The sequence below is a fragment of the Thermobia domestica genome, chromosome 2, assembly GCF_964235325.1.
Source record: "Thermobia domestica chromosome 2, izTheDome1.hap1.1, whole genome shotgun sequence".
Lineage (NCBI taxonomy): Eukaryota > Metazoa > Arthropoda > Insecta > Zygentoma > Lepismatidae > Thermobia > Thermobia domestica.
In genome coordinates, this window is record NC_137455.1 from 134,731,465 (window position 1) to 134,749,441 (window position 17,977).

The 17,977-nt window shown below is 35.4% G+C and overlaps 1 protein-coding gene across 3 annotated transcripts in view; it reads left to right on the plus strand.

The window, feature by feature from the left end:
- Window positions 1-231: 231 nt before the first annotated feature.
- The window catches only part of LOC145675657 (ATP-dependent RNA helicase vasa-like), a 77,689-nt gene continuing 59,943 nt past the window's right edge, over window positions 232-17,977 (plus strand). The window contains exons 1-4 of one of the 3 annotated variants that reach the window (XM_081746227.1): window positions 232-329; window positions 5,155-5,213; window positions 10,148-10,487; window positions 16,498-16,637. In XM_081746227.1, the coding sequence (XP_081602353.1) occupies window positions 5,163-5,213; window positions 10,148-10,487; window positions 16,498-16,637 (531 nt within the window). In that variant the 5' untranslated portion in view covers window positions 232-329; window positions 5,155-5,162. Of the gene's footprint in view, window positions 335-465; window positions 488-5,154; window positions 5,214-10,147; window positions 10,488-16,497; window positions 16,638-17,977 lie in introns of those variants that run through there. The other 2 variants (XM_081746236.1, XM_081746246.1) reach the window with 2 other exon arrangements.

Consider the following 17,977-nt stretch of genomic DNA (forward strand, 5'->3'; position numbering starts at 1 on the left):
ATACTTAATAATAATAATAATAATAATCCCTCACAGGTAATATTCGATACTAGCGTTCTCAAAAATTGCGGAGGGTAACGCAACGCACCGCAAAACCCAAAAATAAATGGTGTTCCGTATATTTTGTATTGTGTTAACGCAAACCGATGCGGAATATGGTCCGCCAAGGATGAAACTGTTGCGTACGATTTTGTGATTCTGGCAACGCTGGCCCGCATGAAGTAGTAACATTGGTAGTTCGTTGCAGATTCGGTATATTTCGGATTAATACGTCACGTCTGCTACTTTTGGTTTTGACAGGAAGACGCGAGAAGGTTACGTTTTTCACGGTAAGGTAAATTATGGTCATTTTCCGTTAACATTTTGATGTTTTACTAAATATTATATGGTCAGGCTTCGTATTTCTTATAGCATGTTTTCTTATTAAATATAATTGCATGTAAGACACGTGTTTTGTATTGCCATGTGGCCTTTCACATTGAACCTTGTAAGTGCGTTAATTAATAAAACTAATTTAGTATCTTTATAGCATAATAAAATATTTCCTATGCTAATGATCATTTCCTTAATGTATTAATTGTGAATCATTTCATTGTCATTCCGTGGATGCGAATAATTCATATCCGAAATTCCTGTCAATTGTTTGGTCCAGTTTTGTCAGCATGAAGTATAGTTTTTGGGAACTCAGCCGGTGCTTTTCAAGAGAATTGTATCAGCCAAGACTTGATTTTGGGGCTATCCGACATTACGAAAACAAATTTGTAAAATTTGCAAAAAGAAATATCGAATGTTATTTCAAGAAGACCTTACAAGTAATCAGAAACCATAACTTTCGTGTCAGCGGACAAAAGCCCACAAGAGGTTTCATATTGCTGATCGTACAGTGTTTGTAAATGACGTCTTACGTGTATTTTTGAAGATAGCGTTTTTATGCCGAATGAGAATACGTATCCACATATTTGTAAAATTTACAGAACAAATTTACGTTATTTTAATAGGTCTCGAAATACGTTGTGATCGTACATGTGTGATGCGTAGGCTATATACCTAAAATACATTATGGGTGTTATTTAGTTTCTCCCCCAAATTTCTTGGTTGTGACTCTGGTTAGGCTGTTAGGTTAAGTTAGCCGGTGTTTGCATTCAGTGTTATTGGAACAAACTTTGATTACCAGTGATCGTTTTCAACGGCTCAGTGTGTCATAGTACCGGCTCCAGAGCCGTCGATAGATTTGGGAGTGATATTAAATGTCATCCGTTTAATCAGTAATGCACTGATTCCTCCATAGGGTAGCAATTAACTACAGTGTACAATGTGAAGTGGGAAGTAGTTTAATATGTGAAGGCATTGTGCGAAATTATGTAAGTAACGTGTTATTTTAATAACGCGGATGGCATTTAGTATCTCTCCCAACTCTTTAATTTGCCTATTTTAGAACATAACCCAATCAACCCCTACGGGGCTTCTAACCCGTTCCTACTACTACTACTAGGGTCTACTACTTATATTACTACTATTCCTACAAGGGTCTACTACTTATACTACTACTACTCCTATTACTTAGAGTGAGGGAGATACTAAATATCAGCCTAATACCCTTTAATGTAAAACAAGTATTAAAACCATTTTGGGATTTTATCTTTAACGTCCGTAATAACGTACGAATACATAATTCAACGAGTAAGTTTTTATGGAATATATAGTGTTTTTTTTCTTTCTTTTTTTCACTATTGTCGTGTATATACCAATTGTTTTTGACTCACCTGATTGTGATTAGATTAGATTTATTAATCGTTCTGTAGACAATATAACATGTATGTTTGTACAGTACAAAATGGTATAGAGCTCGTCAGGGTAAGGGTTCGGCTCTTGAGTCTAGCCTTTAAAGAGTTCAGCAAAGCCTAGCATAAAAAGGTGAAAAAAAATAAAATTTTCCATATGCATATACAAAGGGAGGACGGTGACATGACCCTTAAAAAGTGTCCAAATGGGACAAAATTTACCTATTTTAATCCTAGTAACGTCCTGAAAACAGACATAATTTTAATTTTTTCCCTACTATTTGGAGGGGGCATATTCCTCTATAAAATGCTAAGGTTCAGCTGTTGGGTGTAGAGTAGAACGAATTGAGTGATTGAAACAAAACTTTCAGGATTCATAACTCTTCGGTCCACGATGTAAAGGCGAGAAATTACAATTTTGCATTAGCGCACAGAGAGGGGACACAGGGGTCGTGACTCTCAAAAATTGTCCATATGAAAAAAAAAAAATCACAAATATTATTCTGGGTAAGTTCGGAGAACAGGCATTTTTTTTTTTTTTTTTTTTTTTCTATTCCTATTTGAAGGGTTCAGAGTGTCATATTCGTTCATAAAATCCTATGGTTCGGCTCTTGGATCTAGCGTAGAAGCAGTTGTGCGATTGGAAGGAAACTTGAAGGATTCATAGCTCTTCAGCATACAATAAAAGCGATAAAAATTTCCATTTGCACATATAATACGGGGACAGGGTCCATGACCCTCAAAAATTGTGCAAATGGGATAAAACTTAATTTTAATCCGTGTTACGTTCAGACGTGAGAACAGATATAATTTTTATTTGTTTTTATCCCAATTTGGACGGTGCAGAGGGACATATTCCTTCACAAAATCCTATAGCTCGGCGTTTGGGTCTAGCCTCGAAGTAGTTCAGCAATGTTATGATGGAATATGCTCCCTCCAAATAGCAATATGAAAAGAATAAAAAATAAACACACTGCTGAACAAGACTGCACTTATTTAATATAAAAACACATTTACACGTGACGTTTCGATCTTCTAGCCAAGATCCTCATCAAACGTACACCTCGGTCGCCTGATGAGGATCTTGGCTAGAAGATCGAAACGTCACGTGTAAATGTGTTTTTATATTAAATAAGTGCAGTCTTGTTCAGCAGTGTGTTTATTTTTTTCTGAGGCTGATGAGGTATGAGTCCTGGAAGTTTCGTTCCAATAGACCCAAGGTGCGAACCATAGGATTTTATGTAGGAATATGCCGCCTCTGGTCACTCCAAATAGAAATAGAAAATTTTTAAAAATTATTTCTGTTCGCAGGACGTTACTCGGATGTATGTGCAAATGAAAAATCTTATTTTTTCCCCGTTTTTATTGTATGCTTGAGAGTGATCCTTCAAGTTTTGTTCCAATGGCTCAACTCCTCCTAGGCTAGACCCAAGAGCCGAACCCTTACCCTCGTCGCTACTTAAAACAGATAACAATACTTAGAACAAGTATAATGCTCTTGTTTTAGCAACTTGTGAAAAATATAGGCTAATATAGATAATGTAGGCACTTCTGCAATCTCTATAATAATGATACCTATGGACTTGATTACTATTTCAATTACTTTATATATTTGCATGTTTGTATTTGTATTTAAAATTTTAAGAGTCTGCATTTCTGGGTGGATTTTTGACTTCTTACTGGATATAATCAGTTTGCACTAAACTGGTGAACAGCTTCACTTTTACTCTTATTACAGATGATTTGCTGGTCCCGTCTCGGATCAGTTTTTGGTTGTTTGAAGCATGATTTCATAATCATATGAAGAAAGACAGTTTTAAAACTTTATACACGGTATAGAATGAAAGAAATTTTGTTAATAATGTCACAGCTTCATGACGAAATTATTTCTTTTATTCACAGTTTTCAATGTTTTATGACCTATATTTTCTGACTATATAAAGTTTCAGCCCACCAAACAGTCCGAGCTTTCACGCCAATTTAGTGTGTTGTAGATAGTTTTTTTCTTTCTTTTCTTTCTTGTAGTGGTATCGCCTCACACTGACCAGCACTCATGCTCAATCCCCAAGCCATCGACTTTGGTTTTTGTTTCCATTCTTTCAAATCACGTGTGCCTCATTAAAAAGAAAATAGTTTTAATTTCTCTAAACCGGATGTCTTTTCCTATGTAAATGGAATCTGACATCTATATATTGTGAAAATATTGGATAGAAAATAATTTGATGTTTCAGAGTGGGCTCTTTACAGAGGATTTAGACCAAATCGATCAGATATTTCCCATTTGACAAATACTCGAAAAGAAATGGAAACACAATCTCGGTACATCAATTGTTTATTGACTTTAGAAGGCCCTATGACTCGGTTAATATGGAAACATTGTACATTTTTACAGAGTTCGGAATACCGAAAAAAGCTAGCTAGATTCATTAAGATGTGTTTAAATGAATCCCAAAGTAAGGTCCGACTAGGAAAATTTTTTGTCCACGAGCTTGCACGTTAAGAATGGCGTGAAACAAGGAGATGCCCTGTCGCCATTATTTTTAAACTTGGTTGTGGAGTACGTTATAAAAAAAAGATAGCAACCAGAACTTAGAGCTAAGTGGTATTCACCAGATTATGGAGTATGCTGTTGTAAATCTGATAGTAGATCAAGAGAAAGAAATACGGAGGTTTCAAACGCTCGTAGGGACATGGGTTTGAAAGTAAATGCAGAAAAAAAGCTAAATAGGGCCTGCATGGGAGATTATTAACATGGATCTTACAGAAAGCGGAACACAAGGTAGAAACTGAATCCAATTGGCTAGGGATCAATGAAGAGCTTTTGTGAATGCTTTGGGTTCCACAGACCATAGAGTGAGATTGTTAAATCTTGTAGATTTATTTCTGTTTTACCCAAAAAACTAATTTAAGTTTTAAGTGAACAAACATCGGTGAAGTTGTAAACGGCCAGTAGACATCGCTTAAACATACTCGTAATGAAATAATGGTGGTCCATTATTGCTAATTTAGTTTCAGGGCTGCTGAAATACGAAAATCAAAGGGTTCTGAATGGAATTGCAACTGTCGGAAAAAATTTACTTTTAAATTTCCCTGAAATCTAAATCTAAACAACCCTTTATGCAGGGATTAGGCAGATACCTTGTCAGGTATTTATAAACTGCATGTAATTAAGTAATTGTAAAAAAGTTGGCTTAGTTTTCTTTTTTTCGTTTTTCTTTACATAAAACGTATTGTATAATCTGTGTAACAAGGTAATGAGTCTTGCATAATATATATTTCATTTATTTTTAATACAGCATCAGAGTTAATAAATTAAGCTAGTAGCATGAAAGTAGAAAAGAATTTATCTCAGCTAATAATTAAGTGATTTTAGGTACAAAAATGGCTGATGAAGAGTGGGACGACGGACCTGTTGTAACTGCTGCGCTGACTGTAAGTATTGACATATCTAGTATGTAGTTTTACGTAGTGAATATTAAGGAATAGTTCCTATCAGGCTTCCGATTTTTTCTATCAACAGTTTTCAAAGTGATATGCATTCATCCCTCGTTTTAACGGATAAAGAAAGGGCTAATATGGGTCTGATAACCGATTTTTCGTAAGCTAGGACACTGTCTCCACTAACTACAGCTAGTATCTGCAATTGCATTACTAAAGGAAGAGGAATATTACAGTTGTGTACTCTTAAACTATCCAATTTGATATTGCAAAATATCTGCACACTGTAAATATTCACTATAATGCAGTAATTTCAGCAATTTTAATTTAAAATAAGATCTTTCAAACTTTAATGGCAGCTCCAACTTTGTCCATTATTTCATATTTGTTAAATATAGATCCGAAAAACCTAGGGATGAGTGTACTTATTGTTGCTCGAACTTCAGGGGATTTTATAAGCGTTTAAAGTAATCTCCCTGTAGCAATATATTTGACCTACTTTGAAAACTTGTTAATAAAGCAGTTCTTTATGCCTTGTAAGCCGAAAACTACTTATCAACAGCTTTTTTTTTTTTAAAAAAAATCCCTTCCTTGAGTGTTGGAAACAAAATGATAGCTGGTACTAGTTCGGCGTAGCTAAAGAATATGGCAGTTGTATTTTCTTAGAGGGTGGCATGGTGGATCAGTGATAGTGCTTGCTTCTGGTGCGTAGGGTTCCTGGTTCGATACCCGGACAAGTAAGTTCGTGGTGGACAACATCGTGGGTTTTCTCTGGTACTCTCGTTTCCTCCCACATTAGCAATTCCATCAATTCTTCTATCATCACTTGCCTTAATTTTGCCCTCCTTAGCTTAAAGGACATAATCGGCAGACATTATTAAACTGAGTTTTAATTTTCATTTTTGTAGTTTCTTATAAGCTAAGACGAGCGATATGTGCAAGCTTGTTCCACAAACCTCAGATTTTGGTCAGTTTGCGCAATTCTTCGAAAGATTGGAGAATATTGTACCAAATTCAAGATGCTGTTCTTTGTATTAATAGGAACAACTTTCACCAGATCTAGTCTTGAGGGGAAAAACGCAGCCGTATTGTTTTCAGATTAGTATAATCCCCATATTGTCCGGACATCGAACTTCACGGTGACCGATATATATTCAAATGTCATTTTGTCGCTTGTAACCGCTCCAAGCAACATTGTTGGTTTTACACCATCGAACTGTTCAGCATGAACATGCATAAATCTGTTTCCATTTTTTGCATACAGTTCTATATATATATAAATAGCAAAATTAATTTTGAAAGTGTCAGCTGTGGTTTAGGTTAAAGGTTCGATTATTCAGTTTCGTGTGTTTTCACGTGAACTAGTACACAAATGTACTTAGAAGAAAATCAGAAACAAGTCTCTAGAAAATATCCATGTAGTTACAATACATTCACGGTTATATTGTTACCATGACACAAAATTCCAGTTCGATAAGTTCGGTGTGCCCGAACTGAATTGTATGTTTTTTACACACATTATGTACTAACGCATTTGCATTTGTAAGATATACATTAAAATCGCTTTCCCCACAGCTCTTGTGGCTAGCGCACGCGCGCCTTTGGTGTACACGAACATGCATTCGATTCCTGGCGTAGATAACGTGCTGCAAGATGAGAAAGAAATTTACCTATTTGGTATTGTTTTCGTTCTGTCCCATTCATTCTAAGTATCCGGAAGTTGGTGACAGCCAATATTAGGAGTATGTCTAGAACCGTAACAGTCAGGGACGCAAGCGATGCAACGCGCAGAAGGGATCCCGGCCCACCTCGCAACCAGTTTGAAGTTCATATTACTTGATATCAAAATTATTGTTATTCGTTTTGTGGGAGATTAGTACATTTTAAAGTTTCATATTAGTAGCAAACTTGATTCCTTCCCCCACTGTTAACGCACACATAATGTTTTAAAAGTAAGAAAACATTTATATATTAAAGCAAGATAGCTTGCATTGCACAGTATCTTGTAGGTAGCCAAGTTAGGTATAGCCTTGAATGCAGAATAATAAAAGCATCACTAAAACAACGGCGGGGCAGATAATTAATAGATCATAAATTCAGTAGATATATTACGCGCTTTGTATGTAATACTTTTAGATCGAAAAAAAAATAGTAGCGACTTTTTTTTTATTATGTAGTACGCATTTGTGGCTATTAGGATCTAGAGGCCCCGAGGAAAGAAGAGCCTGCAGAACCAATCTTTGAATTACATATATAAATCAATTTTAGGGAGCCCATTGTTACTGCTTCTGGCAAAATCAAGTTTCAGCTGTTAATCTTCAACACAAATCTATGATTGGGTATGAGGGTACAATAAAACCTCTTCACTGTGGCCAACTCTGTGATGGAGGGATCAAAAAATACCATGCACCGAATCCGCAGAGAGAGAGATTACAGCGCTGAGTTTGTTACGCAGTGCTCAAAATGGGTCTACCTATCATAGTGAGATTATGCATGTTTTTTAATAGGACAAGTACACTTGAAAATTAAGGAAGATAATACAGTTCCTCTTAATTCGAGTACCCTTATTTGCGTAAAAGTATTTTTATAATGGGAAGACGACGAAAATCGCCAGTGACTGTTGGGTTTTGATACCATTTTATCATTTCAAAACCGAAAATCGATTTTCAAAAACTCATTAAATATGAGTGGCATTAGTTTCGAGATCGTCTTTCGCGGGGAATTGAAAGAAAGATGACCGAACAATTTAAACAGTCAAGAATTAACAAGAAACCAGATGAATTTCGAACGATTTTTCGTATGACTAACGCATTAATCATCTTCAGATTCTCCTTAAGCATAAGTAAGCTTTTGGGGCTAATTTTGGACCCGTACAATTCTTTAAAAATATTGACAGTGAAATTAATCGGTTAAGTTTTGTTAATTTTTAAGTTAACAAATTATATTTTTCAGGAGTTACTTCGTAATGTTTTAAGAAATGTATCAATTATTATTTTTTTTTTTCTCAAACTATGGGAAATTAATATTTTTTAGTTCTATCACATGTTAATTTGCTGTTGATCAGATTGTCTAAAACGTATTTAGCCTTTGTAGGTCCAAATTGAGAATACATTTATTGGTATTTGAAAATGTTACGAAATTTCATTTGCATCATTTTGCACGATGACTTCTGCAATTTTCCCGGCAACATCATTATCTCGTCACTGTAAAACTTCCATGGTTTCTGATCAAAGGAATGGATACGTGGTTTTCAGTTTTCTAACTAACTCAACACAATTCAGGGAGTTTTACAGAGATGGAAGCAAATGAATCTGGCCAGGTCCAGGGTATACGGTGTATGCATTAAAACCTCCCAGCCAAGTTCTCTGTTTCTAACTGATCGTTAAAGATGTTTGCGGTCTGGTGCTGTCAGCGTAGTACGCGATACGCTTTCTTTTGACCAGTTTCGGCCTTTTTTTAAGTTGCTAGGTGTACTGACGCTAATTGTTGAGAGTACAAGTCCGAGTCGATCGTTTTGCCCGGAGGCAGCAGCTCGTGATGTACGATGTCTTTCCAATCCCACCAAGCGCACAGCATAACCTTCCTGGACGTCAGTAATTACTTTGCCACAGATTGGAGTTCTCGTTTCGATGTTGATCTGTTTCTACATTATTATCGTAGTTATCCACTTGTGATCATCCGTGAACAGACACTTCAGAAATGGCTCGAGTTTGCTACGTTTCAGTAGAGATTTTTCACATAGAAATTTGGTCGGTTAAAAATTTTTGGGTCAGATCATTTGGCACCTAAATGTCGAGCTTCTCTTTTTGTGTCCAGCTTTCTCTAAATTTGGTGATGTATGTATGTCATTGGCGATGTTATGATTCACATGCTGGTCTTCCTCTGCTTTTGTCAGAATATCATCCATTTTTGCGGTGATTGGTCTTTCATTACGGAGAACATCGAATTCTCCAGTACGAAAGCTACTGAACCATCATTTGGATTTTGCTTTTGATAAATATCTTGTCCATAAACAATACAAAATTTCTTTACGGGCTTGGACAGCATTTGGGCATGTTTTGAAATAACATTATAAAATGTAGCGTGATTTTGCAGAGGGTTCACTCACCTTCACGACGTGAGGTCCAATTATCAAATATATATATATATATATATATATGCGCTTAGCTTTAACTGTCAGCTGTGTAGTAACGTTAGACCTAACCCGCTGCGACTCATACCCTGAGATTTGGGTCACTAACATAATTGTGCGGAAAAGGACTTATTTTTTATCTGTAGTATTATTAATTTTTAAAATAACCTTTCATAATAGTATACTAATTTTCCGATATCTTTATTAAATTTACATTAATTTTCACAACCCAAGACAATTCGCATTGAATAATGGTGAAAATTTTAATTTTAATCAATTAATTTTGTTCTTTTTTCTGACGTTATTCAATTATATTTAATAGACTTAATTTGTAATGTTAGTGCGTCAGTTTTTTTTATTAGTTTTTCGAACTATGTATATTATGTATTTCTTTTACATTAAAAAAAGCTCAAGTAATGTAGCAATATTCGAAACTGAATACTACATTCCCAAGTCATTGCTGTGAAATAAAACTGCGAACATAGATAGGGTTTCTTTCCCAAGTAGGAAGACCGTGACTGAAACTTCTGACAACGGATGCAGGTTCGACTCTGTTCATGAGAATTTGTGATGGGGGACATCAATTCATTGGTATCTCATTTCCTTTCAGTCATTATTCATTTAGCTTACAGGATATGTCCACGAGACATTGTAACAAGAATATTGTTTTTAATTTCTTAACAATTAACACTGCCATGAAATTGTGATTTAGTACTAAGGATTGTTAGATATCTTTTGTTTGTATCAACTTTGTAATAATATGTATTATATTGGAAGTTTACAATTAATCTTTCAGGACCCTATTGACCAAGGTACCTCGTGGGGCAGAGGTCGTGGATTCATATCTTTCGAAGATAGATGTAGCAGTGTTGGCTTTGCAGCTAGAAAGCCATCCTTTACTCCAACGCCTTCCATAGATGATGATACGTCCTGTGATTTTGATAGTACTCAGCGGAATTATAGGAACGATGATAGTGACAGTGGACGTGGCGGACGTGGTGGCCGTGGTGGACGCGGTAGTCGTGGTGGACGTGGAGGCTTTCGAGAAGATCGTGGTGGTCGAGGTGGTGGTAGAGGCTTTCGTGGAAACAGAGATAATAACGATGATGATGAGTCGACGAACAACAAAAACTCCGGTGAGTTGCTAGTAGAAGTACTAGGTTAAATCTTCGCTCTGAATGACTGGTAGGTAGTCTTACCATTCATGCAGCATAATACGAGTATAAAGATCTAAAAGTATTAGTAACTACAAAATGAATAGAGACGTTGCTTAAACATTCTTGACTACAAAATGCAGCTGAACATATTACAAATTCAGGGTGTCTATCGGTCACGAAATCAGAAAACGGTCATGAAAGTCAAGAAATTTAGCTTTTGGGTCACGATTTTTTTATCTGTTCAAATATAAGTACAGTATATGGAAAATTTTGTTCTGTAAAACGTCAAAATTCACCAAAAATGTCTGATAGGCTTTAGACGCTACCAAATGGCAAGCAAAGCACGCTTCTATTGCATGGGTCGTTCTTGAGAATGTTGCGAAATTTTATGGTTTGGTATAGAAAAAGTCACGAAATTTCATTTTGGAATTTTAGTAGACATCCTGAAATTGCTTAATTCGATGATACCTAAGAATCAGTGCAAATATAATTTGTCTTATTATTTAGTAAGTTAAATTACGGAAGGAAAATTATGGAAATTTAACTTTAGACTCCGAGCAATGAGCATTTTGTGTGATTTAAATTTGATCAACTAAATTTAACCATTGTCAACATACATATGAGTACATAGACAAAAACAGTATTGTGAGTACATATTTACAGCTTATTTTATACAAAATTTTAACAAATGAATGTAACAATAGTATCAGGCGACTTGGATGGCCAGGCCGTCTATGGCATCAGGCTGGCGATTTCAACGGAATCATGGTTCCAATTTCACTATGGACATGAGTTATTCACTATTCATTTCATTATCATTCATTTTTCATGATCATTCATTTTTCATTATAGTCTAAAGAACACAACCGTGAGATGTAAGAAAAGTATAGAACTCACCCTTATATATACTTGAGAATTTTTTAAAGGAAGTGGCGAGAAAAGCTGCTCTCTTTATTAATTTCTAGTTATTCGTCACGTTTATAATAGTGCTAAATATACAAATAACATTTGAAAAAAGTTAGAACATTGGATACCTCACCTGACTTATGAATAAATATACTAAGTTCTGGTTTTTGTTGAAAAAGATTGAGTGTAGAGTTGAAAGATACTATTTGATATAATCTGACCAAGTTTGTTACGAACATGCAAAACTAATTTCCAGTTAATAGCAGCTTATTTTCCTTAATAGCGGGAAATATGCGCTTCAAGATTTAGAGAACAAGGATGCCTATTACTGTTTTATTTTTAGCTGTAATATAACCTAGTAAACAGAAAAATGTACGAGCCTTCACAATACAACAGTGAAAAAATCCTTCATAAGATATAATTATAAAGAGTATGCATTAAAAAGAATGGTTTATACTTTTTGTTTGTAAAAATTTGTAACTGTTCAATCGTGCAAGATATGTGGAGTATTGCTAGAGTCACTTTATTTTTCGCAAGAGGCCATGGTTCAGTTCCCGGTGGGAACTCATGGTTCGGATTCAACGTTAAGTTTAGGATTGTCTCATGTAGTCTTGGTGCTGACAAGAGGCGTTACACACGTTAAACTCCAATCGAAGCAGTCTGCTGATATGTAGAGAAAGGGAATGACCAAACTATGCATATTAAAACTAGTCAAAATTCAAAGATGTGTTATGAATACGAATAGATTATGCAGTTTATCAGAGTGTAACTATTCATTTTTATAGTTCAGATACGATTTCTTATCGACATTTGCTATTCGGCACATTTCTGTGATTGTTACACAATAACACCTCGTGTTTCATAATTTGGGCTGTTACTGATATTGAATATTAACTTGTGATGCCTTTGTGATACACTGTGACAATAGTCGCACGATTCCGTGAATTGTGAATGGGGAAAATCTTTTAGCAAAAATATAGTAGGGAAGTTAAGTGCGTGAGAACACAAAATGTATATTCCTGGTAGGACTATTGTCAAGTCTCCGGCAACACTGGTGAATTCCATAGATTACAGTGGTGCAACGTCCACAGGAATTGGACTGCTGAGTGTTGAGAACATGTCAAAGGGAAGTTATATCATTTCTTTTTTTATTTTATTCCCCTCAGAAGCGGATGACTATTTGGTAAGCGCCGTCAGAGGCCTGCAGTCTAGACTGCTTCCAAGTAGTGTGGGAGGTCATATTCTGGTATTCTGCAGATCCCATTATTATGCTTGGAACAATGACTGAAAGACTGGGAGTCCATTTTGGGGTTAGTGGCTTGTTTGTGAAGTTCAGTGGTCCTTTTCAGCACCAAGTCTTCGAGGTGTGGACCTACAGTTCAAAGTGGAATCTGAACCACTAATGCTTCAGTATGCTCTCCTACCGGAAATCAAACCTGGGACTGCGTGAACTTAATACGCACACGCTAGTCACCAAGTAAGCGGTCAGGACTCCATCCAGTGGCGTATACATTGTTTTTTACTGATGTAGCTCCAAGGATGATTTAAGGATCGCCAATGAGAATTAACATGTTTCTTGGGTTCTCCTGAGATGCACAATAACTGGATTTGAATATAATTGAGCCGTTGTGATCCATTTAGGAAAACGTTGAAGGCCTGTTACCCACCGTTAGTCTCTTAAGGAACTGGAGCATGTTTTGCATGAAGAGTGGTAGAACATCCCGCTAAATATGATCCAGTACCTGTATGCATCCCTACCTACGTGAATCGAAACTGTTTTGTATGTAAAGGCGGTCCCATGTGTATTAAGTTTTTTTTTTTGTTTAAGGATGATATTTTGTCCACTCCCTATAAATCTTTCATTCATTTAACTAAATTTGTTAAATATTGCATATGTTGGAGTTATTTTAAAGTTACTGAGAAAATAAGGGGAAAAAAAGAAACTTCCGTTGGTGCCACGTTAACTGTTGTGAAGTGGACTAGTTGTTACTTGCTTTCTTCGTAATAACATGTTGAAGCTCGACGATGGAAGTGTAGAAGCTAGTTATATACTAGTTATGTATTTTTTCCTGTTATAGGAAGGATGATACCTTGAAAAGCCACACAAAGCTTTTTTTCCCTAGTTGTTGTTATACAGAAATATGTATAAAATCTTGACATGCTAATTGAGTTGGAATGTTGGGAATGTACATTAAGTAATACAATATTGTCATTAACAGGGGTCAACTATACAGAGAGCTTTCTATACGGTGTGGTATTCTGGTAATATCTGCGTTGAAGGCAGAATTGTTTTTGTAGCAAGTACCGATTGTAATTTCCTTGTTCTTTCTCATTTTCCTTTTATCATACTTCGTTTTCACCACACAATACACCAGTACCAACATGGATGTAGAAATTAGTCCTTTCGGTGCCATGACCACCCGAGAATTTGTGTAAGTAGTTCAGAAACTGTAATAACTCAGGAACAAAATATTAGATCAAAGTCTAAAAGGGAATGACCATTATTTTCAGTCGTAAATTCCATGAATCTATAGCTGGATTTGATATTAAGGTGGCGCAAAGGAACTGGAGAATTCATGCGTTATTCTGTCGAAAGTTCGCTGAGGAAAGTAAGCAGCCAGTGCGTTCTTATTTGTTGTATTTATTTGAATTAGATAATGAGTTCGTTCTTTTTGAACACATTGCACAAATCATTCATTTTTAACCCTTAACGCACCAAGCCTAAATCGTCAACGTTGTTTACCAAGCTGAGGTCTTCTAGGGACCCCAAGTATTTTAATTTCTCAACTTATTTTTCTTTTTTGGGCTTTCTTAACGAACATATCATTAATCTAATTATGTAGCAGATATCCCAAAAGGATGCAGCGCACATATAAAAATCGAGAATAAATTGGTACCGTCAAATGGGGTGAATAGAAACAAAACTCCCAGATTAGTTTTGGATTTATCTGGACGATAAATTAATCAAGAAAACTGAAATATCTTAACATAGTCTTATATGGCTAAAGTGTTCAGGGCAGAGACAAAATGTTTTACTGAGTTGGGAACACTGAGGTAGACGGTATAGCATTAATGTGTTACTGAAATCTTACACGGTATTTTAGCGCTCCTCATACTTTCTTGGTAAGTATGACATTTTCATATTTGTTGCATTTGAACATATGCCTATTTTGTAGTTTGTTGTTTCATGCACTGACGTTCATAGTAAAAGTTTTCCTTTTGTAAATTATTTTTAATCAAAATTTAACTTTACTGGGTTATTATGATTTTTAATTAGCAGGGTGAATAAAAACACTTCTTGAGGAGTGGAAAATTCTTGAGAAGCGGAAAAAAGGACCTGATAGGAATGAATCAACAATCTCTAAGAACAAATTTCCAAGTCTTCTGAAAAAAAAAATGTGTGACAAACTGAAGGAGGAAAAGCGCGGTGGCTCGGTGGCAGAGCGTTCACCTCCTGTGCTTGGGGTCCCTGGTTCGATCCCAGCTCGCGCCGTGTGGATTTTGTGGTGGACAAACACCGTGCTCGTGGGTTTTCTCGGGGTTCTCCCGTTTTCTCCCACTTTGTTCATTGCACCATTTTATTCATTTCTCATCATTACAGACTCCTTTAACCTAACCGGCATAACCGTGGGACGTAAAACTCAATTTCATTTTTTTTTTTTTTTTTTTTTTTTTTTTTTTTTCAAATTTGGTCAGTTCATTCATAGTACAAGTGAAAGGTAAGGGGGAAAACAAGGAATGTCCATGTGTGTGCTTGAACGGGTGCTTTGTCCTATATGTTGGTGACTCTTGGTACTATTTGACTGTATATTCATGCATATGTAGGTGTAGAAATGTCCGTGTAAAACGGGCCAAAGATTTGACTAACCCTATTCATTTTGTACAGCTTTTCAATATTAAAACGCCGTTTTCTCGAAAATGCCGTTTTGTGACATTCATTCTTTTCCCCCCTTACCCTTCACGAATCCAATCCGTCATACATTTTCAAAGTGGAGGAAGTTTGAAAATTTTAAAACTTCATAACTTCCTTAATTTAGGGTTATATGATAAAAAAGACAAAGTGATATCTAATTTTGGTTTAAAAAACTTGGACAGTTGTTTGAAAAGTTATTGAGTATTTTAATTTTCGAGAGGCCGCCACTTTTAATTACCTCATATTCTTGTAAATTTGGTATATTGTTGTGTATGTGTTCAGTATCACCAAAAACTGTTAAAAGCAACTTGTTTACATTTAAAATTTCGGGAACAAATAATATCCCATGCCAAAAATCTACCCTCATTGTGGCCAATTTGCTGCAAAAAATACTATTCGTTCACACACCTGCGTATCTCATTAGATTTCAATTTTAATTGTTTCAATATGCAGGTTTTTTTGCATTTGTATTTTTCTGGTATTTCAATATGTAGTTCTCATTAGCTTCATATCGTACCTCTTTCATTTAAATTGATTTTTAAACAACTCTGCACCTGTTGAAAATTTTAGTAGACTTATTTTTTGCTGTTCTTAACAGTATGTATAAAAATACGCCCTTCAGAACAAAATTCAAAATATTTAAAATTTTCTGGTATTAGATTCAAGTTATATTTCTTTGCCGATTATCTTCGCAATCCCCATGAAACCCTCTCGCAACCCCCAAGTGGAGAAACCCTGTTCTACAGTCTTGGAAACCACATGCTCAGATGAACAGTTTATTACGCATATGATCTATAAACAGAAAATTCGGTTCCTTTCCGATTCTAAACTAATTCATGGTTTATTTTCGATTTTTTATATTATCTGCATCAAGCACTGAGTAAATGATTTTTTGTATTGCAGAGAACCGAAACAATGTCTGCTTTATCAATTTAAAGCAAAATTCTGAGAAAAGCCCAAAATTTCCCAAGCAAGAAAGCGAAGCAGGAAAAAATACAATGTATTTTCCAAAACAGCAGTTTTTTTTTTTTTTTTTTTTTTTTTTTTTTTTTTTTTTTTTTTCGAGCCCTTGCATCTCTAATAAATAATACATTCTTAATTCATCATATGATAATTTGTTGTCGTTAATGGAATGAATTCAATTTCATTTTAATTATTCTTTATTTATAGATGACGCCGACAAAGACGAATCGGAGAAACCAAAAGAACAATACATTCCACCTGAGCCATCTGAGGATGAAAATGTGATATTTGCAGGTGGCATATCATCAGGAATCAATTTCGACAAATATGACGATATTCAAGTAAATGTAAGTTGTACTAATCTGAATGATATTACATTTAGAGAAGATAAGGTTTGAAGATTCGTGAATGAACATTTATTAGAAGTTAAATAGGGAGCATAGTGATAGAGGTCTTACATATGTGCACCAAAGTGCAATTTTAATTTAAGACCTTGTAGGATGTCTGAGTTTTCTAGGGGTATTTTCTGCTCCGAATTTTAAAATAGCAGAGGGAAAATGTATGAATGGTTTACGGTAGTTTTATAAAGCAGTGTTGAGCAAATTTCAATTGAATTAACAATGTCTCTAAGTTCAATTGTTAGTTGCAATGAACAACTGAAAGAAGTAATGGTCAATTGTTAATTGCAGCTGGCCATTAATCAATGAGAATCAGTTGCAAATCAATCAATCAATTGAAAGTAATTGCAATTAAATTAAATCATTCAATTGCAATTTGCAGTTAATTCAATTGAAATTTATTTCCTCAGCAATTATTTTCAATTGATTTTCATTGATTAATGACCAATAATGTAGTTCTGTGTATATTACATCGTACAGTTGTTTTCAAGCGCGCCGCTACACCAATATTGATGATTTTTGGTATGAGTGAATCCTGGCCACCTCGGGTTTTTATTTTTATTTATTTATTTATTTATTTATTTTTCATTTTTGGAAGGGCTTATCTGAAGAGTAGAGTGATTCAGGCATTTGTGACAAAGCCGCAGTATCTCGTGAGTCCAAGTTAAAGATGAAACTCGTATATCTCCTCATTAGAAATAAGGGACCTATTTTCCAGCAATTTTGAAAATTTGCGATTGAAGGAAGGAAGCAGAGGCAGCCTTTTCTAAATAAATAAAAATGATCGTAGCAATATTTAGCGACCTTCTAGACACCTATATCAAATTCGATTTGGTACATAAGTGGACCGTGGCTAACTTAGGTTTTTATTACATTATCGGCATGAGGGAAAGAAAGGGTGAGAGGTTAGGTGGGAAGAGGTGACATGTCAAAGACGACCGATATTAGTTTCAGGGTTACTGAAATGAATAGTGACACTGCCGATTCCGTTTAACTAAAGTTTAGCCCCATCAGCATGATGGTGATAAGGGAAACATTTACGAATTTTTATTATTATACTTTCATTGAAATGGGTATCTAAGAAGGGAAAGGAGCTCAAATACTTTCCATAAACCTATTCTCCCAGTGTGAAGCATGAGCATTTCAGATAGTAACAGCATAAAAGTACACTAGACCTCTAAAGGAAAAAGGTATAAGGAGAGGTGGAGCTTAACCAAACACGATTTTTGACGAGTTGTATGTCTCAGAGAGCAACCTTTGCGACAGTAACGTCATTTCAGATTTTGCCA